General features: G+C 46.5%; 1 protein-coding gene across 9 annotated transcripts; it reads right to left on the reverse strand.

The window, feature by feature from the left end:
* Positions 1-67: 67 nt before the first annotated feature.
* On the reverse strand, positions 68-27,788 carry ttbk1a (tau tubulin kinase 1a). Of its 9 annotated transcripts, none has more exons than XM_029851296.1 (18): positions 27,625-27,788; positions 26,571-26,763; positions 25,293-25,337; positions 23,659-23,817; positions 23,076-23,223; positions 22,447-22,520; positions 22,110-22,250; positions 21,105-21,209; positions 19,781-19,846; positions 19,605-19,697; positions 19,132-19,257; positions 18,901-19,055; positions 18,603-18,813; positions 18,315-18,478; positions 17,883-18,223; positions 17,137-17,318; positions 1,691-3,075; positions 68-1,568 (listed from the first exon to the last, which is right to left on the reverse strand). In XM_029851296.1, the coding sequence occupies exons 3-18, from the start codon at positions 25,296-25,298 to the stop codon at positions 1,166-1,168; spliced, it is 3,759 nt and encodes a 1,252-aa protein (XP_029707156.1). In that variant the 5' UTR covers positions 25,299-25,337; positions 26,571-26,763; positions 27,625-27,788; the 3' UTR covers positions 68-1,165. The 9 variants fall into 9 exon arrangements, with proteins under 9 accessions (XP_029707156.1, XP_029707155.1, XP_029707158.1 ...); XM_029851295.1 differs by having other exon boundaries at positions 27,560-27,645; XM_029851298.1 differs by lacking the exon at positions 27,625-27,788 and having other exon boundaries at positions 25,155-25,337; positions 26,571-27,022.
* Positions 27,789-27,964: the final 176 nt, after the last annotated feature.

Below are 27,964 nucleotides of genomic sequence, written 5' to 3' on the forward strand. Positions count from 1 at the left end.
GGATAGAAGGCGAAACGTCTTCAAATAGAAGAAACACTGTCCAGTTGACAAAGAAAACTACCTTGGATTATCAATGTTCATGTGACTGTTTTTTATTTTTAATGATTTTAGTGAGTGTGGTCCTTACATTTAACTGAAATATTGAAATAAGTGAATGATTAAATAAATTAAATGAATGAAATTTGTTGCTAACATCATTGTTGCACCAACTCTTCTTTTGAGTAAATTCAAAAACGCTTCAGAGAATTATTTCCTCTGTTTCTCATCACAACTGGCACAGTGATTAAACTAATTAATCAGAACACAAATATCACTTATCCTCCATTGGTGCCAAAGTCTTTGAGTCTGACAGTGAACACAAAAGTAACACTGAGCATGACAGAACCTTTCTCAGCATCTTAGAAATGAGTAATAATGACAGCCAGCCTCCGCTGTCTTCTTTATTCCTCCTAAATATTGTACAAACAGATCCCCGTACTGTTAACAGGTCACCACATGATCAACCCTGTACTCATCATGCATTAAAAAAGGAAAACAGCCAACACATCAGAACAGAATGATGAAATTCATACATCACAAGGTCAAAAATAAAGACATCATTATGGGAAAATGGGTCAATTATATACAATGTAGTGCATAAAGTAAATGTAAAAATCTTCCAAAATAGAATTAAAGCACACTCATTGTCATAGCATGAGGGAGGCAGAGGTGTATATTCTCTTTATATCTTTATACTGAGTATTAATACAGGATATATGTCATTTGTCAGATTAACATACTGCAGATTGGGACCACTTCATATTTTAGGGGGTCTCTTAATGTCACCATGAAGTGAGAACTTAAGGATAGTGTTAACCATCAACAACTGGTAGCTTTGGGAGAACTTTTTTAATCATGCAAAGTGATCCAAGCAGGAGATTGTCTGACTGGATGACTGTTCATGTTGTCTACCAGCAACAGTCCGACCACTCTTGTTCCAAAGATCCACATTAACCGACCTTCCTTCCTTCTTTACTTCCTTTCTTGCTTCCCTCCCTCAGTGAGCACTTAGCCTGCTGCAGTGCTACCGTGAAGATTTCTGAAAACGTACAAAAACGCTTCAGTAAGGTATCCTTGGAAAATATATGAGGTGGATGAGCAAAATCAGCATCTAACATAGAATCTATTATCTAGAAGGTACCACTTTCTCCCTGGCATTTGGCAACCCTTGAGTAGTCCCATTTGGTTTGGGTTTGTTCTTGACAGGGGTGGTACAAGAGAAGGTCTGGGTGGTGGCTTCCTGTGAGGTGCTGCGCCGCATGGTCCCTGCAGGCCGCGGCAGGAGCATGGGGACGGTTGGGGCTCGAACTGCGAGGGGCTGCCTGGTGGGATAAAGTCGTTGAGGAGAAGGGCTGTCGGTCCTGTAGTGAGCTGAGCTGAGGCTTCGGCGCGTTCGGATCGGGACAGATGGCAGCCTTCGAGGGCTGCTTGATGGGCCGGGGGTAGAAGTGGGGCGGGGACAAGAGGAGGAGGACCTGGGAAAACTCAGTTTATTTTTTCGATGTGTGCTCAGTCCAAATTTTGGGATTCTGCAGACAAAAAATAAGTGTAAGATGTTATTTCTCAAGACTTACAAAAAGGAACTTCTACACACACAAAATTGCATCTGACTTTAGTTTTAACCAATGTGTGTCTGTGGAAACAACCATACCCATTCATCAAGAAAGGCGCTTGTTTGGTAGGGTTGGGGTCTGCCACAGGCAGGGGAGTAGCAGCAGCTGAAGATCTTTTGAACGAAGTGACAGGCCTAGGGATCCTACTCTTGGTGTCCTTGGAGCGGTGTTTTTCAGTAACCTGAACAAAGATGTTCCTTCTGGACTCTTGGGAGATGTGTGTGTCCTCCTCTGAGCTGGAAGCTCTTCTTTGCTCATCATCCCCAGACGATAATGATGATGCCCCAGAAGGCACTCTTCTCCTCATCCAGCGATTCTGCTGCTTCTGTACTAAAAAACGGGCCAAATCCGGATTCCTCGTGCGCCTTTGAAGCCATGCTGAGAAGGATGTAGACTCCTCTGAGCCCGATTTCTCCTCAGAAATGAGGACAGGAATTCGACTACGGCTTTGAGACAGTGAAGGAGCCTGGGATTCTTGTCTGGTTGCCTGAACCGTTGAAGATTTTTCACTATTTAACTGTTGTTTCTCATGGTCCTGTAAAAAATCATGCGCTTCCGCTGGTACCTTAGGTTCTTGGATCAGCTTTGGAGACTCTGAGACAGTAATTGGACCATTCTTTGTACTGAGATGCCTTTCTGCTGGTAGATTGTTCTCTGGGATAAAAACTTCTGGACATTCCTGTATCTTAGGTCCAACATCTACTTCACAGGAATAATTACCAGCTGAAGATTTGGTGTTTTCACAGTTACTGTCCTTGATGCAATGGCCATTAGAAGGCATGATGTTTAGGTGGGATGTCTCTGCAATATGGACGAAAGTGCGCTCCACTTTAGTGAAGGGTGGTGATGCTGGAGCGATGGGAAGAGTCGGTTTCAGATCTGATCGTAAGGCAGGAGACAGGCAGCCTGTCTCAGAGGATTCCAGCTGAACTGCTTGTTCATTATGGGATGTGAGGGTGCAGGGAGTGGCCAGTTCACCATCCAGAACATGATCGGCACCTGAGGGAGATTTGCGAGTGTCTCCAGGTGAAAAAAGGACCAGGGTTTTGGAGACATCCTCGAGATCTGGGTCAGCATCAGCCACTGAGGCATGCTCTCTCGGACCCCTCTGGTCCTCTGCCATGAGTGTTGAGGCTGCAGCTTCTTGGCTTCGCTCGGGGCTCTTCTGACTGGCTTCACTGCTGGACTCACTCTTTATGACGTCACCTTCCTTGGACCCCAATGGCTCTGGGATTTCTTCTTCAGGAGAAGCAAAGCTCCGATGAGGAGATAAAGTACCAGTCAACATGACAGTGAGGAAGTCAGCTCTCTTTGCCTGGAGCTGAGGAAGGATGTGGAAATGCTTCTTCTCAAAGCTTTGTCCCTTGGTCCGATAATCTGGGGAGGATGGCGAAATGATGCTTGGTGCTGTGGGTGATGCGCCCTAGAAATAATACAAGAGCAAAGTCATTACATTTTTCTCATCGGACAGAACAGCAGCTTCTGAAGAATCATTGACACATCTTGGTGGGTAAAACCCTCAGCAGTCTAAAAATGCAGCAGCCTGACCTGTTCCAGTATGACCTGGGACAAGATCAGTAACCCTGCTGGCAGACAGCTGTGGTCAGGTGATCTGATTGGGTCTGATGTCCTTCAAACACATTTGAAGATCAACTTCTTCTGGGTTTAATGATAAACTGGAATATTCTGCATAACAATGAAAGTACCTTTGGGTTCTGATGGTACCTGCTTTTCTACCTGTCCTCTCCCTTCTCCTCCCTCTCTGCCCAGCTGGCCATTAGCAGGAGGGTCCCCCCATATGAGCCTGGTCCTCAAGGTTTCTTCCTGTCAAAGGGAAGTTTTACGCTTGCTTGTTGGGGGTGAGGCCCTGGGATTCAATAAAGCGCCTTGAGACAATTTTGATTGTAGCAGATGTTGATAAATAAAGGTGAAATGAATTGAAGAGAACAATATAAATATCACTGGTCCACATTTAAACCAGTTTCATACACTCTGTGTAAAAGGATGTGACAAGAAGCCATAAGCCCCTCGTCCTCCTCCTCTGATCATCAGCAGGTTTTTGACCTGACTGGAAAGCCTCAGATTAGCTGTGACTCTGAAAGTTCAACAACTTCCCAAAGAATCAGAAATTGGAGGTTAAACGTGTTGTTGGGCTTGAACCTCTGACTTTGAGGTCTTCTGCAGAGGTTCCACTGCAGCTGCTTCGTTAGCAGCAAACAATTTACTCAGCAGATACACAGGGCAGCAAAAAAGTAGACAAAACCATCCATCCTTATCCGGGGTCGGGTCGCGGGGGGCAGCAGCCTAAGAAGAGAAGCCCAGACTTCCCTCTCCCCAGCTATTTCCTCCAGCTCATCCGGGGGGATCCCCAGGCGTTCCCAGACCAGTCGAGAGACATAGTCTCTCCAATGTGTCCTGGGTCTTCCCGGGGGTCTCCTACCGGAGGGACATGCCTCACCAGGGAGGCGTCCAGGGGGCATCCTAAATAGGTGCCCAAGCAACCTCATCTGGCTCCTCTCAACGCGGAGGAGCAGCGGCTCTATTCCAAGCTCCTCCCGGATGGGAGAGCTTCTCACTCTATCTTTTAGGGAGAGCCCAGCCACCCTACTGAGGACACTCATTTCGGCCGCTTGTGCCCGCGATCCTGTTCTTTCGGTCATTACCCAAAGCTCATGACCATAGGTGAGGGTAGGAACGAAGATCGACCGGTAAATCAAGAGCTTCGCCTTTTGGCTCAGCTCTCTCTTCACCACTACGGACCAGTGCAGAGTCCGCATTACTGCGGACGCCACACCGATCCGCCTGTCGACCTCCTGCTCCATTCTTCCCTCACTCGAAAACAAGACCCCGAGGTACTTGAACTCCTCCACTTGGGGCAGGATCTCCTCCTTGACCCGGAGAAGGCACTCCACCTTTTTCCGGTTGAGAACCATGGCCTCGGATTTGGAGGTGCTGATTTTCATCCCAGCCGCTTCACATGCAGTGGCGAACCAATCCAGTGATCGTTGGAGGTCACGGGCCGATGACGCCAACAGGACCACATCATCTGCAAAGAGCAGAGACCCGATCCTGAGGTCACCAAACCGGACCCCCTCAACACCATGACTGCACCTAGAAATTCTGTCCATAAAAGTTATGAACAGAATTGGTGACAAAGGGCAGCCCTGGCGGAGACCAACCCTCACCGGAAACGAGTTCGACTTACTGTCAGCTATGCGGACCAAACTCTGACACCGATCGTACAGGGAGCAGACGGCCCGTATCAGCGGGCCCGACACCCCATACTCTCGGAGGACCCCCACAGGATCCCCTGAGGGACACGGTCGAATGCCTTCTCCAAGTCCACAAAACACATGTGGACTGGTTGGGCAAACTCCCATGCACCCTCGAAGACCCTGCTGAGGGTGTAGAGCTGGTCTACCGTTCCACGCCCAGGACGAAAACCACATTGCTCCTCCTGAATCCGAGGTTCGACTATCTGGCAGACCCTCCTCTCCAGTACCCCTGAATAGACCTTACCAGGGAGGCTGAGGAGTGTGATCCCCTTATAGTTGGAACACACCCTCCGGTCCCCATTCTTAAAAAGAGGGACTACCACCCCGGTCTGCCAATCCAGCGGCACCGCCCCTGATGTCCACGCGATGTTGCATAGTTGAGTCAACCACAACAGCCCTACAACATCCAGAGCCTTAAGGAACTCTGGGCGGATCTCATCCACCCCCGGGGCCTTGCAACCGAGGAGTTTTTGGACTACCTCGGCAACTTCAGCCCCGGAGATATGAGAGCCTGTCCCCAGGCCCTGCTTCGTCACTGGAAGGCGCATTGGTGGGATTGAGGAGGTCCTCGAAGTATTCCTTCCACCGATCCACAACATCCCGAGTTGAGGTCAGCAGCACACCATCGCCACTATACACAGCGTTGACAGTGCACTGCTTCCCCTTCCTCAGACGCCGGAAGGTGGTCCAGAACCTTTTCGGGGCCATCCGAAAGTCGTTCTCCATGGCCTCACCGAACTCTTCTCATGCCCGGGTCTTTGCCTCGGCAACCGCCGTAGCTGCACTCCGCTTGGCCTGCCGGTACCTCTCTGCTGCCTCAGGAGTCCCACAGGCCAGTAAGGCCCGATACGACTCCTTCTTCAGCCTGACGGCATCCCTCACCGCTGGTGTCCACCAGCGGGTTCGGGCATTGCCGCCACGACAGGCACCAACCACCTTGCGGCCACAGCACCGGTCAGCCACCTCAACAATGGAGGCACGGAACATGGTCCACTCAGACTCAATGTCCCCCGCTTTCCCCGGGACATGGTCAAAGCTCTCCCGGAGGTGTGAATTGAAGCTCCTTCTGACGGGAGACTCTGCCAGGCGTTCCCAGAAGACCCTCACAATACGTTTGGGTCGGCCGGGTCTGTCCGGCATCCTTCCCCACCATCGGAGCCAACTCACCACCAGGTGGTGATCAGTTGACAGCTCCGCCCTTCTCTTCACCCGAGTGTCCAGAACATGCGGCCGCAAATCCGATGACACGACCACAAAGTCGATCATCGATCTGCGGCCTAAGGCGTCCTGGTGCCAAGTGAACATGTGGAAGCCTTTATGCCTGAACAAGGTGTTCGTTATGGACAATCTGAGACGAGCACAGAAGTCCAATAACAAAACACCATTCAGGTTCAGATCAGAGGGGCCGTTCTTCCCAATCACACCTCTACAGGTCACACTGTCGTTGCCAACATGAGCATTGAAGTCACCCAGGAGGACGAGGGAGCCCCCAGAAGGAGCACTCTCCAGCACTCCCTCTAAGGACTCCAAAAAGGGTGGATACGCTGAACTGCTGTTTGGGCCATAGGCACAAACAACAGTCAGGATCTGTCCCCCCACCCAAAGGCGAAGGGAGGCTACCCTCTCATCCACCGGGGTAAACTCCAATATACAGGCACTGAGCTGGGGAGCAACGAGAATTGCCACCCCTGCCCGTTGCCTCTCACCATCGGCAACTCCAGAGTGGTAGAGAGTCCAACCCCTCTCAAGAAGACTGGTTCCAGAGCCCTAGACAAAACCTAAAATAATAAAAAGTTCTACAGTATAGCCTGAAGAAAGACAAGAGTATATGATATTTGCTTCTTAAAACATTTTAATGTCATTCTTGTTTGTACAGAAGCATTTCAAGATTGTCAAGATTACATACATTAATAAAAAAGGCACAAAAATGCATTGCAGTTTCTCATCAGCAGAGTCTTATCAGGTGATTTCAAGTGTTTTCACATAAAGATCTAGCACAGGCTGTACACACATAAATCCGACTGAATAACATGCTAGCAGAGGTTTACTACAAACCTATTCTCTACACCTATATATTTACAGTTAGTTTAATATACAAAAGTTTGAAATCCATGCTTTATCTGCAGAATACACAAGCAAGTGTCCAATTGTAGAAAAAAGGTATATTACAGGTGAAAGGTCATGACTCAACACAAACTCTCTTATTGCAGAACTCTGAAGGAAACATCAGTCAACAGAGCCCCAGCATTTACAGGGCTCCAACCAGTCTTTAGCTTAGCTTAGCATGACAAAAAGCAGCACTGTCTGCTTTCAAAGCAAAGCTGAATGAAGAACTGCAGTACTGAAAGAAAGCTGTGGAATACTCTGCTAAAGCACCAGGCTAACACACTAAAAGTGGGTGTTCCTGAATCAGCCCACAGAGGACGTTCAGATCGTTTAGCTGAATCTGCATGTCAACAAGTCAGTCTGCCATCAAAATGCCAGATCAGACCAGCCAGTCAATGCAAATGACATAACCGTCAACAGTTACTGTCTGAATTCTGAAATCATCTCCTTCACTCCAAGCCTAGGCTATGCCCACTGTCATGAGTGCCACCTTCAAGAAAGACTGACAATTCTTTAGAATTTTTGGTACTGGTGGATGCCAAATCTGTCATGCTGAACAGTCTTGGGATGGACTAAACATTAACATGTGATGAAACTCCCAAACTCAGCAGCACAGGCTGACTGAGTCTTCATGCCAACACTATGCTAACGCCTGGATATTTGGATCAAGTAGCCCTTTAACACACTGCAGCAGAGCAGCAGCTCTTCTCCCATCACAGAAAATGATACCAAAATATGAAAGGTAAGCATCAGGAGACACAAAGAAAAACCTGCTGACTAATATAGCAATGGGCTGATATACTCATCGGAAAAACCTTCAGATTTGAAGGTCACCAACCTTCAGCCAGGAGCAGGAAAAGAACCAACATGTCACAACAGTTAATTATCATTATTTAAGTCATAGCCCACCTCTGCGTTGGAAACTGAAGATCGTTGAGTTCACTAAGAGCATTTTAGTCACTTCCTCCACTGTTCCAGAGGTGGTTAGGCAGGAAGCAGTCTGATCAGGTCTGATGAGACCAGACCATCACACCAAATTAGTTAGGATGCAAACAACATAACCATCAACAATTACTGTCAGAGGTGAGAACCAGAATGAGCACTTAACCATCTAAGTGAGGACAGATGTGTGTAAAGACTCAGTTTGAGCTAGGCTTAAGGGATCTACAATGATCTAGAATGGTCAAAGAGGGTTCTCACAATAATCAAAACCTGTGTATTTGTGTGTGTGCGTGTGTTAATCATATCTGTAAGCATCAATCATGAAAACAACATTAACTTCGACCACAAATCTAATGATCGTCTTCGAACCTCTGACTTTCGTTCTTGATTAATGAAAACATTCTTGGCAAATGCTTTCGCTTTCGTCCGTCTTGCGTCGGTCCAAGGACTTCACCTCTAGCGGCACAATACGAATTCTCCAGTGGACCCACCACCCGCAGGAGGAGCATGAAGGGTCCGGTGCAGTGTGGATTGGGCGGCGGACCAAGGCGGGGGCCTTGGCAGTCCGATCCTCGGTTATGGAAATTGGCTTTTGGAACATGGAACGTCACCTCACTGGCGAGGAAAGAGCTGGAGCTTGTGGGGGAGGTTGAGTGTTACCGACTAGATATGGTCGGCCTCACCTCCACACATAGCATCGGCTCAGGAACCCAAGTCTTTGAGGGGGGTTGGACACTCTTCTACGCTGGAGTTGCTCAGGGTGAGAGACGGAGAGCGGGGGTGGGCTTTTTGCGTGCCCCCAGACTCTCTAGTTCGACGTCGGGGTTCTCGCGGTCGAGTGAAAGGGTTGCTTCCCTGCGCCTTCGGGTCGGGGAATGGGTTCTGATGGTTGTTTGTGCGTATGCACCAAACAATAGTTCAGAGTACCCGCCCTTTTTGGAGGATCTAGGATGGACGCTGGACAGTGTCCCAACTGGGACTCCATCGTGCTGCTGGGAGACTTCAACGCTCACTTGGGCAATGACAGCGTGACCTGGAAAGGTGTGATTGGGAGGAACGGTCTGCCCGATCAGAACCAGAGTGGTGTTCAGTTATTGGACTTCTGTGCTAGTCGCAGTTTGGCCATAACTAACACCATGCTCGAACATAAGGTTGTTCATCGGTGCTCTTGGCACCATGACAGCCTGGGCCGTAGGTCAATGATTGACTTTATAGTCATGTCAGCTGATCTGCGGCCATATGTTTTGGACACTCGGGTGAAGAGAGGAGCAGAGCTGTCAACTGATCACTACCTGGTGGTGAGTTGGATGAGGTGGGGGGGGAAAGCCACCGCGCGGACCTGGCATGCCCAAACGCTTAGTGAGGGTCTGTTGGGAACGCTTGGCGGAGGAACCCGTCAGGCTGGTCTTCAACTCCCACCTCCGACAGAGCTTTGATCGAGGGCGGTAGGGGACATTGAGTCTGAATGGGCCATGTTCCGCTCCGCCATTGTCAAGGCAGCTGTCGCGAGCTGTGGCTGCAAGGCCGCTGGTGCTGGTCGTGGTGGTAATCCCCATACCCGATAGTGGACACCAGAGTTGAGGGGAGCCGTCAAGCTGAAGAAAGAGGCCTACAGGTCATGGCTGGTCTGTGGGTCTCCGGAAGCAGCTGACCGGTACAGGTTGGCTAAGCAGGTTGCAGCCGCAACAGTCGCGGAGGCAAAAACTCGGGCATGGGAGGAGTTCGGTGAGGCTATGGAGGAAGACTTTCGGTCTGCTCCGAGAAGATTCTGGCAAACTGTCCTGTGCCTTAGGGGCGGCAGGCGGCAACTCGCCCACACCGTGTTAGGTGTGCGTGGGGAGCTGCTGACGTCTCCTGGGGCAATTATCCGGCGGTGGAAGGAATACTTCCAGGAGCTCCTCAATCCTACCAACACGTATCCTCAAGGTGGAACAGAGTCGGATGATCAGAAGGTGGACCATCCAATATCCGGAGCGGAAGTTGCCGAGGTAGTGGAACAGCTGCCCGGCGGCGGAGCTCCGGGAGTGGATGAGATCGGGGTATCTTAAGGCTCTGGATGTTGTAGGGCTGTCCTGGTTGACACGCCTCTGCAACATTGCGTGGACATCGGGGGCAGTCGCCTTGGACTGGCAGATCGGGGTGGTGGTCCCTATTTTTAAGAGTGGGGACCAGAGGGTGTGTTCCAACCATAGGGGGATCACACTCCTCAGCCTCCCTGGGAAAGTCTATGCCAGGGTGCTGGAAAAGACTGATAGTTGAACCTCTGATCGAGGAGGAATAATGCGGGTTTCGCCCCAGTCGTGGAACCACGGATCACCTCTTTACCCTTGCTGGGGTGCTTGAGGGGAGTTGGGAGTTTGCCCAACCAGTCCACATGTGTTTTGTGGACTTGGAAAAGGCTTATGACCGGGTCCCCAGGAGCATCCTGTGGGGGGTGCTCCAGGAGTATGGGGTGGAAGGTCCCTTGATAAGGGCCGTCCAGTCCCTGTACCGAAGGAGCAGGATTTTGGTCCGAATAGCCGGTTGTAAGTCGGACTCGTTCCCAGTGAGGGTTGGACTCCACCAGGGCTGCCCTTTGTCACCGATTCTGTTCTAACTTTTATGGACAGAATTTCTAGGCGCAGCCGGGGAGCGGAGGGTATTGAGTTTGGTGGTTGGAAGATCTCGTCACTGCTTTTTGCGGATGACGTAGTTCTTCTGGCGCCATCGAACAGGGACCTCCAACAAATGCTGGGACGGTTCGCAACCGAGTGTGAACAGCAGGGATGCGGATCAGCACCTCCAAGTCAGAGTCAATGGTCCTCGCTTGGAAAAAGGTAGAGTGCCTTCTCCGGGTTGGGGAGGAGGTCCTGCCCCAGGTGGAGGAGTTCAAGTATCTCGGGATCTTGCTCACGAGTGAGGGTAGGATGGAACGGGAGATCGACAGGCGGATCGGAGCGGCGTCAGCAGTGATGCGGGCGCTTAACCGATCCGTCGTGGTGAAGAAGGAGCTGAGCCGGAAGGCAAAGCTCTCGATTTACCGGTTGATCTACGTCCCAGTCCTCACCTATGGCCATCAACGCTGGGTGATGACCAAAGAACGAGATCGCGGATACAAGCGGCTGAAATGAGTTTCCTCCGCAGGGTGGCAGGGCTCAGCCTTAGAGATAGGGTGAGAAGCTCGGACATCCGGGAGGGGCCCGGAGTAGAACCGCTGCTCCTCCACATCGAGAGGAGTCAGTTCGGGTGGCTCGGGCATCTGGCTAGAATGCCTTCCGGACGCCTCCCTTTAGAGGTGTTCCGGACATGTCCCACCGGGAGGCGGCCTCGTGGCCGGCCCAGGACCAGGTGGAGAGATTACATCTCTCGCCTGGCTTGGGAGAGGCTGGGGGTTACCCCGGAAGAGCCCGATGGAAGTGGCCGGGGAGAGGGCTGTCTGGGCATCCCTCCTGAAGCTGCTGCCCCCATGACCCGGATCCAGATAAGCGGCAGAAAATGAAACTAAACTAAACAAATCTAATTACTGTTTTTGGAACCTTTAAGGTTTTTAAATGTACTGTTTTGTTTTTTTTACAAAATCACTAAAAGTGAAAAGCATAAATTCACACTTTCAAAGTGAAGAACAGAATAATATCATGTACTCAAAAGTTAAAAAGTGTGACAGCATTTGTTGTCTCGGACATGTGACAAGTTGAATCCCATGTAAAATGTAACCTTCATCAAAAAGACTGCACCTCAAAATTTATCATAGTCACTGCATCTTCCTCATCCAAATAGGCTAGCTAAGTCTGGCTGAATGGTTACACCCAAGAAAATCTCCAAATCAACCTGACAGTAAGTTTGTCAAATGTTTCCTTGTCTTCCTTTCATTATTCTCTTGGCCACTAGAGGGAGCTACAAACACAACACATTGACACGCCATCATACGTGACCTCTTGACCTTTTTACTAACGACTGCAACTCATTTCTTCCATCTAGTGACCTTTCAGGTACAAAGTGCTGAGTGATGAATAGGAAGCAGCTGGATGGAAAGAAGGCAGCACAAAGACAGCAGCCATGTGGAAGACCCGATTTACTCCATCTCTGCAGGATCAAAACCAATCTGACATACCCATATGAAGAGGGCTCCGCCCATTTACAGGTATAAAGGTAAGAATGAACCAAAACAAGAATTAAAAATAAATAAATATGAGGGAGGATTCAGAAACATACAAACATATAATGCAGACGTCAGGGCCATCATTCTCATTCAAGATGCACAAATAGGTCAAAATACAATACAAAACTCTTTTAGAAGCAAAAACGTGATCTACAGATGAAAACAACCCAAACAGAAATGACTTTTCTATGACATCATTAAGGCCACTACTGTATTTCATCTTAAGATTTCCTAATTTACTGAGGACTTTTATTGCTATTTTTAATTTTGGTAGTTTTGATCACAAACATCAGTCTAAGTGCTACTACAACATCTGTAAAAGGTAACCCCCAAAAGCTCCTTTGCTTCAAAGTAAAAACAAATTTTTACAAACTAAAGTCACCTCATCAAAAATCCAGTGTCAATTAGCTTCAACATTCAGCACCTGTAAAGCTAACTGGCTGGTGACTGTGGTTGGAAATCACCTGTGTCTGCAGCTCTAGGCTCTGGTTCTTCAGTGCTCCCCCACTGCAAAAATCATCAAGAACATTGGAAAGTCTAGGTTAGCAGATGCTCCCGAAAGATTTCCAGCTGACCAGATGTCCCAAAGAGTCCAGTTAGCTCCGCCATTAAATGGAGGAGGCTGTTTAAATCTGCCCAGAACTGCAAAGTCACCACGCAAGAAGAATGGAGGAGGCCACCAAGACACCTAGCGCTACTCTACCTTTGAAGGAGGTCAAAGCTTCAGTGGCTCAGAGGGGAGAGATTGTGCAGACTGGTTCTACACCAGTAGAAACTGTCAGAGAGCAGCAAAGAGAAGCTACCTAGAATTCACCCAGACATGAGGGAGCCTCCAGGATCAACTGCTAGGTTCTTTGGTCTGATGAGACAGAGCTTTTTGGACAGCAGACAATGTCCAACAGCACAGCCACACCATCTCCAGATGGCTAACCTAGAATAAAGACTAACCATCATCAGTTTGTCAAAATCTGTTTTCAGTTTGACCACAAAAGAAGCTTTTGAGTTCTTGTGTTAGCAAAGTTAACCACATGGTTCGCTGCAGAACACAAACATGACCTTCAGTCAAAGGGTCGTCCTCCGGGAACCAAAAACCCCTGAAACAAAATGGCAAATGAGGTGAAAACCTGCTGTCAGATAAACAAATAACCACTTATGATCAATCCTTCTGTGCCCCTATTAATAAACAAGTGAATCATTTTCATTTGTTAATTAATCTACATTCAAACTTTAAAAAGTGTCATTTTTGTTTTTTTAAGGTTTTAGGAAACATTTGTATAAAATAAATATTGTGACATATCTGTACACTTGTGAGTGAATCAGTTGAAGGAATTATTTGTTTTTATTCCTCTTTCACTTTTAATCGTGCACATCTGTCTCACGGCATCAGTGCCACCAAGACATGTTAAGGTCTTCCTGTCCCTCCATTCCGCACCTCTGTCGCCATGTCATCCAGAAGGTAAAAGATGTGTGTTTTCACTTTATTGCAAAGAATTCTCTCTTCATCATCATCCTCTTCAGTGTTATATGGCTGCTCTGCTTTGTGTGTATATGGTTGTTCATCTACATGTGTGGGGTCCTAGCATGGTGATTTCACTCACTCTGTGGTGGCCAACCCCACATTTTAGGTGTCATGAATGAACATTGAGACAAAACCTGTGTGTCCATCAGCATGTGTGTTGGTTTGAGTGTGTCTCCTGTGATCTCAGCTGTTTTTGTTCATTAGCTTGGCTAACATCTGCTGCAGCTGTGATCTGGACACATTCAGGACTGAGTGCCTGCTCCGAGGGCTACCCGGTACTGCCAGCGTACCCGCATGACGCCGTCGTACAGTGATGGCGGCAGTGTGGGCGGGGCTGCTCTCTGCTGAGCGGCTTCTCTGAATAAAGCCTCCTCCTCCGTGTGGATATTGCTCCGTCTCCAGCGTGGAGGATGAGAAGACGTATGAGGCTAGCCTTCTCAGCTGATTGGGCCGCGGATGGTGCCGCTCCTCTTCAAACTGAAAACAAACCAATCAGAGAGAGGGAGGGCGGGGTTAACAGGTGGAGACTGGAACTCATTGTATCTAAAGAAATGCTATGGCTACATCCTAAAGCTTTCTGTGCTGTCTCCTCCCCCTCCCCGCCACAGTCTACTCAGGAGAGAGTTGATTGGTTGTCACACATCTACAGCTGACTGGTCAAAGTGGGCAAAGGGCGGAGCTACAGTTAGCAGGTAGAAGGTAACAGAGAACATGCTTTCCCGTGGGGAAGAGCAGCACAAACACGTTTGTATCTGAGAGGTTCTGCAGCAGAACATGAGGAAGAGAACAAAACAAAGGAGAGAGATGGAGTGATGAAGGAACATGATGAAGAACAGAAGGGGAAAACACAAAGTGAGAGAACAGAGAGTGTTCCTAAACTGTGCTTACCCTGAAACATTCTTCTTCTGCTGTCCCAGTGCCACGCTCGCTCTGTTCTCTCCTCGGCGACTCAAACTCGAAATACTGCGTACACTTAAAGCGATAGGTGGGGGGGGGGTGCTTTTCAGCAGTGACGGGAGGAGGGGCTAAAGAAGAGTAAAGAAAGAAATAGACAGTCCTCGGCAGTCAAGTCTACCTGTGACGACGCTAACGTGGCGCTAGCTGAGTCTTTAAACACAGACGAAACTTCAGCCTGACACGGTGACGACCAGCGGTACGGAAGAGCAGGAGGACCAACAGTCATCTGACCTCTGAAATGTGACCTTGAATATTCCAGCTCAGACCAAGAGTTTGTTTCTAAATTCTGACTTCAGAATCCAGACTACCACATTTTGGATTTAGTCATTTTTACACCAATGGTTAATGTGTGGCTCTAATTCTCTTCCACAGACCAAACCTGACTCTTCAGAACAGAAAAATGAGTGAATGAGGAAAATCAAAGGTCACAAAGTGAACATGGAAAAATGACGCGCACAAGTCCATCAACAAAACCAACATCTCAGTTTTTCCAGTAAATCTAATATGCCCTAATGTTCAGCTGTTGAGCAGAGCTCAGTTGTTTAATTTGAATCATCTGGTGTCTCTGAGAAATCTGTCCTCTTCTAGTTTGTGTGTTTCACTTCAGCGCTACAGAAGTTTTTGTCCACTTTACTGTTGAATAGTCAGGTTTGGTCCTCCATAAGAAAGTTTATGTTTTCATGCTATTTTATCCCAAAACAAGTCAAATGTCTTTTTTAAACTGACTAGTTTTTATAATCTATGTATTAGTAGTAGTAGTAGTAGTAGTAGTAGTAGTAGTAGTAGGAGTAGTAGTAGTAGTAGTAGTAGTAGTAGCAGCAGTAGTATTACAGCCTATAGTGTGAGTGAAGCATGGCTAGTGGAAAAAAAATCTCAGCAATTTGAAAATTGATAAAAAGAATCAGAACAAGAACATGAAGAAGCTCTCCACAACATTAAATGAAAGCCTGCTAAGCTAGCAAAGCTAACCATGGGGACTAGCTAACATGCTCAGTAGGATCCAAGGTCATCGTGACAAGTAGCCCAAGGAACAAAATATTGTCCCTTTAGTGTTCAGTTCTGAAGTGAAGCAGAGTGAAGGGCTGCTGCTTTTCATTTGCCTACCCTTGGCCTCCTTGAACCTGTAGCTTTGTATGAAAGAAGTATGAAGAGGAATCAAGGGTTGTTGTTGTTCAGGGTTACCTTGTTGGTATGCTTCATAACAGATTTTGTAATTACATATTAACTTTTTAAGCCCTAAGGTTGTTTTTTGAAGAAATCTGCCTGAAGATATCCTCAGACGGGAACAGGTGCTCATAGGGGAAGGGAAAAAGATTCTTGAAAGTCAGCGCCATCGTTGGCTTAACAGGTTAAAACAAGCCATCTCCGTTAAAGATAAACTGTTTATTGTATATTCAGTGTTTGTAGAAGCACTCTCATGAACTGGAAACCATGGAAACCGGGAAAAGGCCACACACCTTGAATATTACGCACGGGCAGAGCTTGTTAGCATCTAACTTCAGAAATACACTTTTGACCATTTTCTCTTCTCACTGAAACAGGAAATGACCTTTTATCCCCATAATAAGAGCAGACCATTGGAAGGCTCAAGCAGTAAAGGAGCCACAGATGAAGTAGAGAGGAGATAAAAGATTTGACTCAACAGAATCTTCTGTGAGCTCAAACCTCTGAGCAGCGGAGGGACAGATGTCAGATTAAGATCAGACCGATTCAAGAACATTTTCTCACACATGAAACCATTTTGTTGTTTCAACTTTAGCAAATGTGAATAAATGTTTCAACAGTTTCAAGTGCAGAAAAAGGTTGAAATGACAACTTTGTAAATGATAAAAGATTTAGATGATTCAAACAAGAGCGAAGAGAAGAGATTTCACTTCCTGGAAAGGGGCCGACAGCATCTGTCTAAATCCTTCTCTTGTTTTTTTGTCTTTTATTTCAGCACTGAAGAACAAAATCAAACAACTACAATTCCCATAATGCTCACAGAGCAGTGGCCAGCTGAGAGATGCTAGCTCTGCTCTTTCTCGGTGGTTTCAGGGTGGAGAACATGTGCACAGCTCAATCCACAGTACTGAGAACACTTTCCATTGGTTGTCCACCTGCAGAATGGACCTGCTGCTGGACCAGTCCGCCTCCAGCAAAACACAGATGAAGAATCAACCACACCACCACCCAGATCTATCCAGAACTATTTTTGGACCACATCTGTAGTGCTCCTGATATGTAGAGACATAAAATACTTACAGTAATATGTTCTTCACATGTACTAAAGGAATTAGAAGGGACTAAATATAGCAGCAGTATGCTGTTAGCAGATTCTAGAAGCTAATTGTGTGCTGAGAACTTCAGGAACTCCCGGCCAGAGTATCTGGAGTTCTGGCTGAACCATGTCATTGTGCTGGCTTGTGCTGGATTGTCCCTGAAGTTGAATGTTGGCTGACAGGCAGAGGCACAGCTGCTGCTGTAGGGCGCTACATTTCCTCATCTGTCCACCAAAATTCTCCACAGAGACCAGGTCTCCTCCCACTGGCTGAATAAGCCTCTTACCGCTCTCTGTGGTCCAACAGGCTCCGACTCTCTTCGATGGGGACGTCCTGATGGCAGCGAGTGACACGGAGACTGGACAGGGCTTGAGATATTTCTCCTGGATCCCTCCTCCTCTGCTAGCGTTAGCATCCCTCGGTTACTCTCTCTGGTGTGGGTCTTTGGACGGACCACCAGCTCCGCTCCTGCACACACAGAGTTAGACAACATTTGAGTACTTCTGGAACATGATCAGAACTCAGCACTGGGTCCCAAAGAGGCCCAGTAGAGTACACAGACACCAAAGGGTGCACTCACAGTACCCAATAGTACCGTGACTTAACATGTTTTCCCTCTAAAGTCTGGATTATTTTCTTAGTGTGAGTGCAGCTCTAACGTGTTACAGTTGATCACATAAGCATGGTTACATACTCAACAGAGCCTCGTTTCTGGACATTTGCAAGGGTGGACTATTTTGAAAATGGGAGGAAAACTGTTTCCTTATTAAGACGCTCCTGCAGCTGCATGTAAACAAGACTAGAAATTAGGGTTTTTCTCTGTGTTAATGTGGTTAACACAAAGGGGTCTGAGCAAACCGTGCTGGAGCACACTTGGCCTGAGGGTGATGTAAGCTGGGGGAAGACAAGGGAAGGTTCGCAGTACAGTACAGGACAACTGGCCCCCAATGTAAATACACCCAAAGACTGAGCGGGGCAGCAGAAAATCTTGCTTAGCCAGTGATGATTATTTCACACAAGCAAAACTCGCACCTCCAGCCCTGATCCTCCTCCTCTCCTCCTGCTCCTCAAGAGGGCGGAGCTCCTCTGGCTCCTCGTCAGTGGTTCCTGATGTGGTTGGCTGGAAATCGCGCAGTTCTGCCTCTTTGTCAATGATCACCCACTCTTTGCTGTCAAAGTCCTCCTCCTCAGCCAGGGGAACAGAGCGGATGAAGGCGTTGCTGTGTGCCTCCTGGTCCACAGATGCCGCCGAGGCTTCCTGGTGGCCGCTGGCTTGTCTGTCACCATGGCAACCAGGCTCGACCGACAGCATCTGAGCTGGCTGGGAAGAGTAGATGTGTCTAGACGGGGAGCCAAGGATGTCTATCCTCGACCTGGATCAAGTAAAATCAGGTCCAATACATTCACGTCCAATGACCTTTAGATCTTGATCAAGATTCAATACTGAAAAGTCCAGCATCTCACCGCTGTCCATAGCCCTCCACTCGACATTCAGCAGCAGACAGACGGTCTGACTCGGGGCTGTTGACCCGGCGGTACCTTAAAGACCGGCCCTGACCAGAGGGGGAGTCTGGTGCTCCTCCTCGACCAGGAGACACAGGGCAAGCCCCCCGGCCAGCCTCTTCTTCCTGTGGTAACAAAGGTATTTAGTGGTGTGACACGGACACCATTAACAAACTGCATTTAAGAAACTGTTGACAAAGTTAAAAGTGCAGAACATCAAACATAAGATATCAAAGCTGTCAAGTCAACCTTGGTGAGGCTAATCCGGAGTCTGTTGCGGTTAAAGTCGGTGTCCTCCCAGGCCTCACCCAGTTCCCCTGAGTTTGGGAATCCAGTCTCACAAGGGATCCGGCTGCATGGGGCCGGCGGTGCATTTTCCTGATCACTAAGGTGCTCATCTTGTAGAACATCATCTGTGTTCTCTCGCTGAAGATCTCCGGGACCAGGTGTAACGATGGCTCTGTGGAAGCAGGAAGTCCCAAAAGGTTTGGAATGTTTGCTTCAGTTTTTGAACTAAATAATAAAGGGCATGGGCTCTGCTTCTTACCCAACCATGGCGACAGTGGGCCGTGTATTGTGCTGTGGTTGGGTGGAGCCACTGGTTGAAAGTGTTACATCACTTCCTCCCTTTTCCCAATCAAAAGGCTCATTCTCGGTGATAATCCTCTCCTTCATGCTGTTGTCAAACACGGACATGAGCAGCTGGACACAAAACAACAGAAAGATGAGGTGGTGGAGCTAAATAAAACACAGACTGTTTCAGAGTGGGTGGTGCTACCTGATAGTCTGGTTTGGTGTAGTAATCCAGCGCTTGAATGTGGTCCAGAAAAATATTGAATTCTGAAGGCATGTGTTTGAGCAGCATTCGATGGTCATAACGCTCTTTGATCTGACCCACCTGCTCCTGAAAAAGGTCAAAAATCCACATTCATTTATTAACCGTCCTGACGAAAGGCTCCCATTCACATGACCAACTGGAACTAAACCAGCACTCATGTGACCAACTGCAGCCAATAGCAGATCTGTGGAAAGCCTCATCGGTGCCTCACAGCCTGGCTGGGGTGTGGAAAGTCAGAACGAGCATAACATAGTTAGAATATAACATCAATCAATCAATCAAACATTAGCACAAGTGACGATTTAATAACAATCTAAAAAATGATTTGACGTGAACGTTGATCTGAGGATTGATCAGGAGTTTGTAGTTTAGAGTGGACGTATGTGTATCATCCTCCTATTTTGAAACCCTACCTTATCTTTGATCTTTCGCCATGGCAACTGTCCAACAGCAAACTCCACCAACATGTAGAACAGGGACCACAAGTCATCATGGCGACCCATTTCCTGGAGATAGACAAAATAATAGCATGGTTGGATGAGCATTGACACTAAAGCCGGCTACGAGCAAAAGTGATGCTATAACCCACCTTGTTCTTGTGAGCATTGACGGAGGCGTAGCGCACCGTCCCTCTGAAACCCGCCACGGTCCTGGGCTGAACATCACAGGAAGTACACACCGTCACATAATCAGTCGCCAAAGAGGTATTATAGTCTCACAACCAGAAGTATTTTGTGATGGCATGAGGCTGAGGCTTGTCTTTTCATTAATTTGGATTCCTATCAAGAACCTTTTTGTTTCTCAGAACTATAAAAGGCTAGCATGCTAATGAGTTAGCCTCTAGTGTTTCTGTCCCGGGGTTTAGTGCCTTGAACATGATTTATATGTAGCACTGTCAGAATGGTGAGATGCTCGCTGTACTTCTGAGGGCTTTGTGATGTCATCAGGGAATACCACAAGTTGTCATGGCTGTACTCTTTGTTGTCTTCTTTTTGGACAGGAGGAATAAATTCTAAAAATATCCAGCTTAAACACTGGCCTTTATCATCCTCACAGCCAAACAGTGTAGGCTAGAAAACACCTTATAAAAGACTAGATCAAACTGTGGTGTTTACCCTTAAATAGGAAGCTGAAGCAATGCTAGAATTAGCCTGCAAATAAATCTAGCTGAGAATAGAAGAGAATGAAAGGACTTCCAAATAATAACAAATAGATCAAGACATTCAGAATTCAATCATACAAACTAAACATCAATGTTCAGCTGGTGATGTAGCTGTGACCGTTCTGTCACTATAGAAACCACTCACGTCCCTGGGTAACCATGGAGATGATGAAGAAATGGGAGACATGCACATCAAAATCATAAATCCAAAGGAACTGTAAAAAAAGATTTAAAAAAAAAATCACAAGACTGAAGAATAAAGTGATGAAACATAGCAGACATTCAACTGAACGAACAGAAATCATTAATCAGAGAATGGGTGATTGGTGATCAATACTGAAACAAAACCCTCTTATCCCTCAACAGCTGGACAACTATCAGGTTTATGAACTGATTCATTGAGCCACGTTCTCCAAAACTAAAACCGAAGGTAGAAATGACCAACATCATACAGTCGTTCTTTTGCTATGGTGATCTGGATAGAGAAACAAAAAACACTTTTCTACACTTTAATTTTAATTCACAATGTGCTGTCATTAAATGGACCGTTATAGTAGCTTAATGTAATAATAATAATGTAAGCCAATAATGTTAATAATTTTATTTTAATTGATTTCAAAAACAAATGTCCGAGAGTCATGTTAATTTAATTTGTAACCAAACTGTGAAAACTACTGATGATGTTTGTGAACGGCCTTCAATGGTCCATCATGAACCTGATCTGCCCAATCTGCTCAGTATGGTTCCTTACCGGTCGGACCTCTCCAGTGGTGTTGGTGTACTGTCTCGCCAGACCAAAGTCCAACATGTAGCACTTCCTATATGTAGAGGGAAGGCGTCCCATAGCAAAGTTGGACTGCACACACAAACACTGGTCTGAGTGAACTGGTCTAGTGGAACCATCGTTACAGTCCTGGAAGTCTTTTTCAGCTCCCATGAATCAGAACAATTAAATCCCCGTACTCATTAATTAACATCACCAGTTATCAGTACAAAAAAGGTTCAATCGACTTTGTGGCACTTGAATCAAATTTCTTACATTAGTTTTGGAAAGGTCCATGTTTCCTTCTCACTCTAAGACACTTGTCCCTTCCCCAAACATACACGCTATAGTCAATGACAAATCACTGACCTTTGACCCCAACTGAACCCATAACATCAAATATGTTATGCTTGCTCAAACATGTTTGCACATGTGTCAACTAGTTTTGTCCTTTGAAGACACAGCTACAATGTCTTTTGTGTGGAATTAATTTAAATGCCAAAAAGAAGCTGATACTTCTTGACCAAGAATGCTCAGACTGTTAAAATCTGGCAAGTCCCTATTAACAGCTCCAGTTATTTACTATATAAGCCTAGTTCGTGAGACAGCTGCATTGGTATTAATTAGGAGTGGGCGAGTATCGATACCATGTATGGGGCCGATACCAGCCTTATTTCAAAGTATATACAAGGCAAAAAAGCCACTCATGTCGAGTGCGGCTCATCGCCAGAAGATGTTGGTGAAATAATAACACAGCGTGCTGCCGACTCAAACGTCGCTGCTCACATCATGAAAACATGGTGATGGTGTAAATTCTGGTTTGTTTAACTATAGTAAACTTGCTAAAACAACTCAAACAGGCCTAATTAAAGTGAGTGCTGCAACTGTTTATCGGCAAGACATTGTTAATTATGTATCCAGATGGGATTGGGACAATCCTGTAGTCCACACACAGTCAGGTCGAGAACTTGTCAACATGGCATAGTGACATACCGGCTTGATATCACGGTGGAGGAAACCCACTGAATGGATGGCTTCAATGGACTCGAGAATCTGCTTGCCGAGTCTCAAGGTGGTGCTCATGGTGAATGTTCCTCTAGGCTGACTCCTCCGCAGGTCAGCCAAGTTCCGCCCCTACCACGAGGAGGTACAAAGTCATAGGTGATCACGTTGAATTTACACCCCATGAATTCTCCAACCTATTGTGAGCTACAGAGCAGGTTAACCCACAAACTTCATCTGAAAACAGTTCCTAATGCAAAAGACTGATTTGCAACAGTGCTGAGCACCACAGCCTCTTCATACACACGTCACATTTGCCCCAACTCACCTGAAGCTGCATTACTACATAGTTGAATTTGTCGTTGCGCCCGCAGCCAATGAACTTACAGACATGGTTTTTACCTAAAAGCAGATTCAAACAAAACAAACTTTATATTACCAACATGCTAGCAAAAGGGCAGGCTATCACACAAGTGGACATCAGCGTGGAGGGAGTAAAACAGTTTTCAGACCCAGATACAATAAAAATAAGGTGAAATTCAGGGCCAGATCCTCAACCAATCAGATCAAAGTGTCAGTCCATTTCCTGGTTTCTTGTACAAAACAGTCAACTCTGAGAAACAATATTTATCCGTTTTTATGACCTTCACCTGCATCCTTAAGAGCTGTCAAACACATGGAACACCATGGCTACTAGAAATGGCAGAGGAGGACATCCATGTTCCCGTCAAGGAAAACCAATATACATGCACACTCAAATACCACTGGACACAAGAGGAACTGACTAATCTCATTTAAGCATGTGGTGTGATGGTGTGGTCCTGCTGATGACTGAAGAGATGTGACGATGCTGCTCTTATATTTGAAAACATTTAGATTTGAATTTAGAAAACTCTTCAGAAATGTTGACAGGTTTACTGTGAAGTTGTGGAGAAAGTGAAATGGTTGCTTTCTTACCTTGAAGCTTCTTCAGCACTGCCACCTCCATCTTCAGCACCTGCTTTGGTTGCTGAGCTGACTCCACCTTCAACGCCACATTCTCCCGAGTCAGCAGATCCAACGCCTCGTAGATTTCTCCAAAACCGCCTCCTCCGATCTTCTTCAGCTGTCAGAACAGGACACAATGGTCACGATCATGGTCACTGCTCCCCAAGATCTGCAGCAGTACAGTTCTTTCTGCTCTTTTCAGAACCTTCGCTAACATGACACAGGTAGCATGCAAACACCCAACATCTAACATCCACCTTGTATGGATTCATATATGCATATACGTGTACAGGAAACATTAGCTCATGGATACAGGCATCGCACCATGTCACGTCATTTCTGAAGGTTGCTGCACTGATATCCTTTCTGTTGCGTAGCAAATATTCAGGTCCTTTATTCATCTTTTATCAATGCTAAATTCAGAAAGTCTCTGACAGTTCTGTTCCTGCTGGGATCAGGTGGAGAATAATCTCAATTATTACAGGAAAACATAAAATCCTGTGTGTTTACCATGTGACTCCATTCATGAAAGAAGCAACATCCGTGGACTTACCACTTTCCAGCGGTCTTTGACCATACAGTTTGGTGGCAGAATGTCGGCCTGTTCAGATGTCCCGTTCATGCTGGCGTTGTCCTGGAGACCCGGAACTAGGCACTGCATCTGCCAGCCAGACAGAACACGAGCAGCTCCCAGCTTAAAAGAGCCATTTATCTGTGTGGAGAACAAAACTGTCAGAGAATCCCTGTTTTGGGACAGAGAACCCCCGGAAAGAACGGTGGTACCTGGATCCTGTACATCACGCTACCCGGACAAGCCATTCATCAGTTGATCAGGGTACAGGCTGGGATGTTAGAACAGGGACACAAAAAGCAGCCAGATGTTCAGCTGCCAAAATTCTCATCAACCTACCAGAACCACATCAAGAAGCTCTAATCAAGTTTTCAACAATTCTTCCCACTGTGCCTGGTAAAACCAGACCAACAACGAGGTCCGAATAGAGACAACCCTCTCAACACAGCAGAACCTCCACTTAGATGAGCGTCCTCAGAACTGTGGATCCTCCACAACCAAAGACTGGATTTTACAATGAGATTTTCATTTCTGACTGTGGTTCCAGACAAGCCGTCAGACGTGACAGTTGTGGACATCAGACCGACGTTTGTCAACAGAAGAAAAGAATTTATTCTCAAAGAAATGGGCTGAAAAATCATTAAGATCACAAAAGATGACTGAAGTGAATGATGACAGAAAAACCTTCATGTCAAGGAGGAAAGTAAAGAAAATAATGGAGGAGGATCATCAGTCAGGAGATACCTTCAATAAGGTTCCTTCTAAGTGAAAGCGGAGTAGTAGTCTGATCTGAAGGGTGAGCTGATGATCATGTGACCAACACGGCTTCGACATGGACATGTATGTCTGCTGACAGAAGCAGAAGATGATCTATACTCTTCTCACCCAAAATGCTCCAGAAGTGGCAGGACAAATGAGCAGAAAGAGACTGATGAAGATCCTCTAGTTAATCAGCTGACCTCAACACAACTGAAGCAGAAAGATCCACAAACCAGCAGCAGCTGATGGTGTCTGCAGGCGGAACCCCTGCTCATCTTCCTGGACTCCAGGCTGGGGGGAAAGCCCATGCTCTTCCACATGCACTGCCAGGAGGCGCCATCATTGCATGCACAGCACAGACACTAAAACCAGTATTAACCAGTAATTCTGAAATATGCAAACTGGGAAAAGGAGATGCAAGCTAAAGGAGTGGGGCTTCTCAGCACCTGCAGTGATGCCGGGATCAATCACTGAAGTGGGTGGGACCACAGAGCCATGAGTTACATCCTATCAGAACAGCAGACATAGGGCAGGCAGCACAGTAGGAACATTTTCAACCTTCCAATTTATTCAGATTTTAAATGTAGTGATTTTAAATGAATCAGAAACAGATAAATTCATTTGACTAGTGAGTGTTTTTATTTGTGTGTTAAATTGACACCAAAGCTTAAGAGCCATCTAAAGCATTTAAAGCAGAAAATCAAGACTGAACCCTGTACCGTTCATCATGAAGGGGAACAACTCTGTGGTCCTGACAGGGGCAGAACTCAAGGTGTGTTGGTTGGGGGGGTGCACTCTGCCAAAAGCCAAATTTGCAGCATTCGAGTTTTGATGTGATGAAGTCGGTCAGAGCTCACCATCATTCTGAACTTTAGAACAAATGTTCCTTTTCCTGAGTTAGCCTACAATCCAAAAGAGAAGGCACGGTTACCCATCACGAGCACGCATGCACCCGCGCACACACTTCTGTGGTATCATCACATGTCCATAAAATTTTAGCCAACTTCACCCAAAACATTTGCTGAGTGAATTCAGGCGTTGGTTTTAAAATGTTATCGAGAAACCAGCGGGACTAACAATGCAGTTTCAGATGTCTACGCCAACTAGTGAGGACAGCATTCTATGGTGCTTACAAATGTTAAGCGAGGATTGCGCTACCCTGCTTAGTGCCCTTACGTAATTTATCCCATTGTGAAAAGTAGCATAAAATTGATTCGCTTTTACAACAATACATCCCATCATCCTTTGTGGTCATATAGGAGAAGTTAGACATGTTACTTATTACATAATAATGAAGTTAATTATTACTTATTACTATTACTAATTGCTTGATAATTAAGTTAATTGTTAAGATTGCATTACAACACCAACAAATAAAGGACTGGTCCGTGTTTCATGTTTAATGATCAGTAAAATAACAAACTAAAATTACTCCAATTAAAATTACTGACAGCTCATGTTTGCTTGTGATTGGACCGTTGGGTAAAACTGGCTCCAGCCACTCATCCAAACAGCTCAATTCCTCAAAATCTTGTACAAAGTCCAAACAGTTGATTGTTAAAGATGACAGCCAACCAGGAGAATTTCCTATAATGAGAATGTCTATTTCATCACAGCGTTAGATGTGTGTTTTGGTTTTGGTTTATTTTAGTTATGTTGTGATGTGAGAGCATTAAAAAACAAAATCTGGTTTGGAGACATCTGAGATCAGTTAGCTATAATATTAACTTAATCAATAAATATTACACATTATGGAAACATTCTTGCTAATATAATCATTACAGTGAATCGATTAATTTAGGAGACATTACTCATTACTTTCTTTTTAATTTAAAAAGTCGAAATACTAGATAACGCTAATCTGACCTGTTTTTATTTGTACTAAAATTGTTCCACAGAACATGTCTCCTGTTCTGTCCTGCTGCTGATGGAGGCTGGACCCCCACCCCATCCCCGTGCGCAGTCATGGGGGCTCTATGCGCACGCGCAACATCACATTCTGCAGATCAATAGGTCCGGCCCAGTCTGACCCGGTTTTTAACTAAGTCAGCGGGCTCTGGTTGGGCCTGGTTCTGAACGCCATCAGGCTCGCGCACACTTCAGCTTGTTAGGGCTAGAATCAGGAACGCGCCTACCTGGCGCACCGTCCACTCCTTTTCCGCCTTTTCGTAATCTTCATCTGGGAACAGATTCCGATGCCAAATGTCCTGGTCCAGAAAACCCACCGTTCATGAAAGGGGGCAGGTTCCGGGCCTCAGACTGTCCCGTCCTCCTCCGCCTAACAGCCGCTATAGGCCGAGCAGACCGGAAATCTGAGGCAGACCGTATCTTTGAGGGCAGAATGAAAGAAAGGAGACTGGTTTCAGTAATCTAGGACCTCCTGTGCGGGTGCAGGTCCTAGTCCTCCTTCGCTGTAGTGAGGAGGGACGATCCGGTCCGTCATGGGTCTACACAGACCCGCGACAGAACCTGAACCAGAATCCCAGGCCCAGTTCTACATGGGTGTTGTTCTCTAGGTTCTCCGGATCCAGTCGGTTTGTCCGCACTGCAGCCCCGCATTCACACGCGTCAAACTCGCATCAGCCACCGTAAACCCAAACATCCGGTTCAAAATTTCATTATAAAACGTTAAATAAAACGACGGCAAGTTGTTTCCGGTCACAGGGATACTTTTTATTTATTTTGTTGTAGCTAACCTCTTCGGATTAGGGAATCGGGTCAACCCTCGATACAAACATTCGACTCAATGTTTTGAGCACACTTTTTAGAATCAGTAAAAAAAAGTACTGACGCAGAAGCACAGCCATTAATGTTGACTATAAACTGTAAAAGTTTATCAGATCATCTGTTCATGTTTTCAGCAGAGAGGTGCTCTTTTATTTTGAACATCCCAACCGGATATTATGACGCACCCTTTTCGATACAACGAAATAACTTCTAAGACGACCAGGGGGCGCTGTTAAGCCCCACCGTTCAGGGAGCAGCCGAACATTCTTCGAACATCCTGAGCAATTCGAACAACATTTTTTTAAACGTTAACGGCGTCGTCAGGACATTCCGCATGTATTGTTCTTTTAGAACATAGACGTTCGACTGCTTCCGGCCTCTTCGGTATCATCCTCACCTCGGTGCCATGTTCGCTTCGCTTCGCCCACCGACTTCGCTTTGCTTCTGCTGACCGTTTCTCACCTGCAGTCGTTCTGTTGTCAATTATGGCAGAATTGAGCAGCTTCCCTCTCTTCTTCTTTCACTTACACTCGGCTTTTGTGCGCCCCCTAACGAACTGGAACAGTTACCGCGTCAGCTCGGCCTCCTGCAGCAGACCTGTGGAGTGGGTCAGAACCCGGTATTACCAGTGTTAGGGTTCGGTCAGAAAACCCTGGTAGAAGCGGATTAAACATCCCAGCACTAGAGCTTTAACAATTGATGATCAACACATTGTCTGCCTTTGATCAGAATCATCTTTAATGGTCGTGAATAAATTTGGCTCCAGTCCAACGCCACTCTTCAAAAATAAATGAAGTTTTTA

Source organism: Takifugu rubripes, chromosome 17 (genome assembly GCF_901000725.2).
Source record: "Takifugu rubripes chromosome 17, fTakRub1.2, whole genome shotgun sequence".
Classification (NCBI taxonomy): Eukaryota; Metazoa; Chordata; class Actinopteri; order Tetraodontiformes; family Tetraodontidae; genus Takifugu; species Takifugu rubripes.

Bases quoted from the DNA above. Each gene is read 5' to 3' on its own strand.
- ttbk1a (XM_029851294.1), bottom strand. From the start codon at position 23,924: ATGGCTTGTCCGGGTAGCGTGATGTACAGGATCCAG. The intron at 19,258-19,604 runs GTAGGGTTTCAA...GACCTTTTTCAG, and splicing joins GGCGAAAGATCAAAGATAAG to GAGCAGGTGGGTCAGATCAA. The intron at 18,814-18,900 runs GTAAGAAGCAGA...CTGCTTCCACAG, and splicing joins CCCACTGTCGCCATGGTTGG to AGCCATCGTTACACCTGGTC.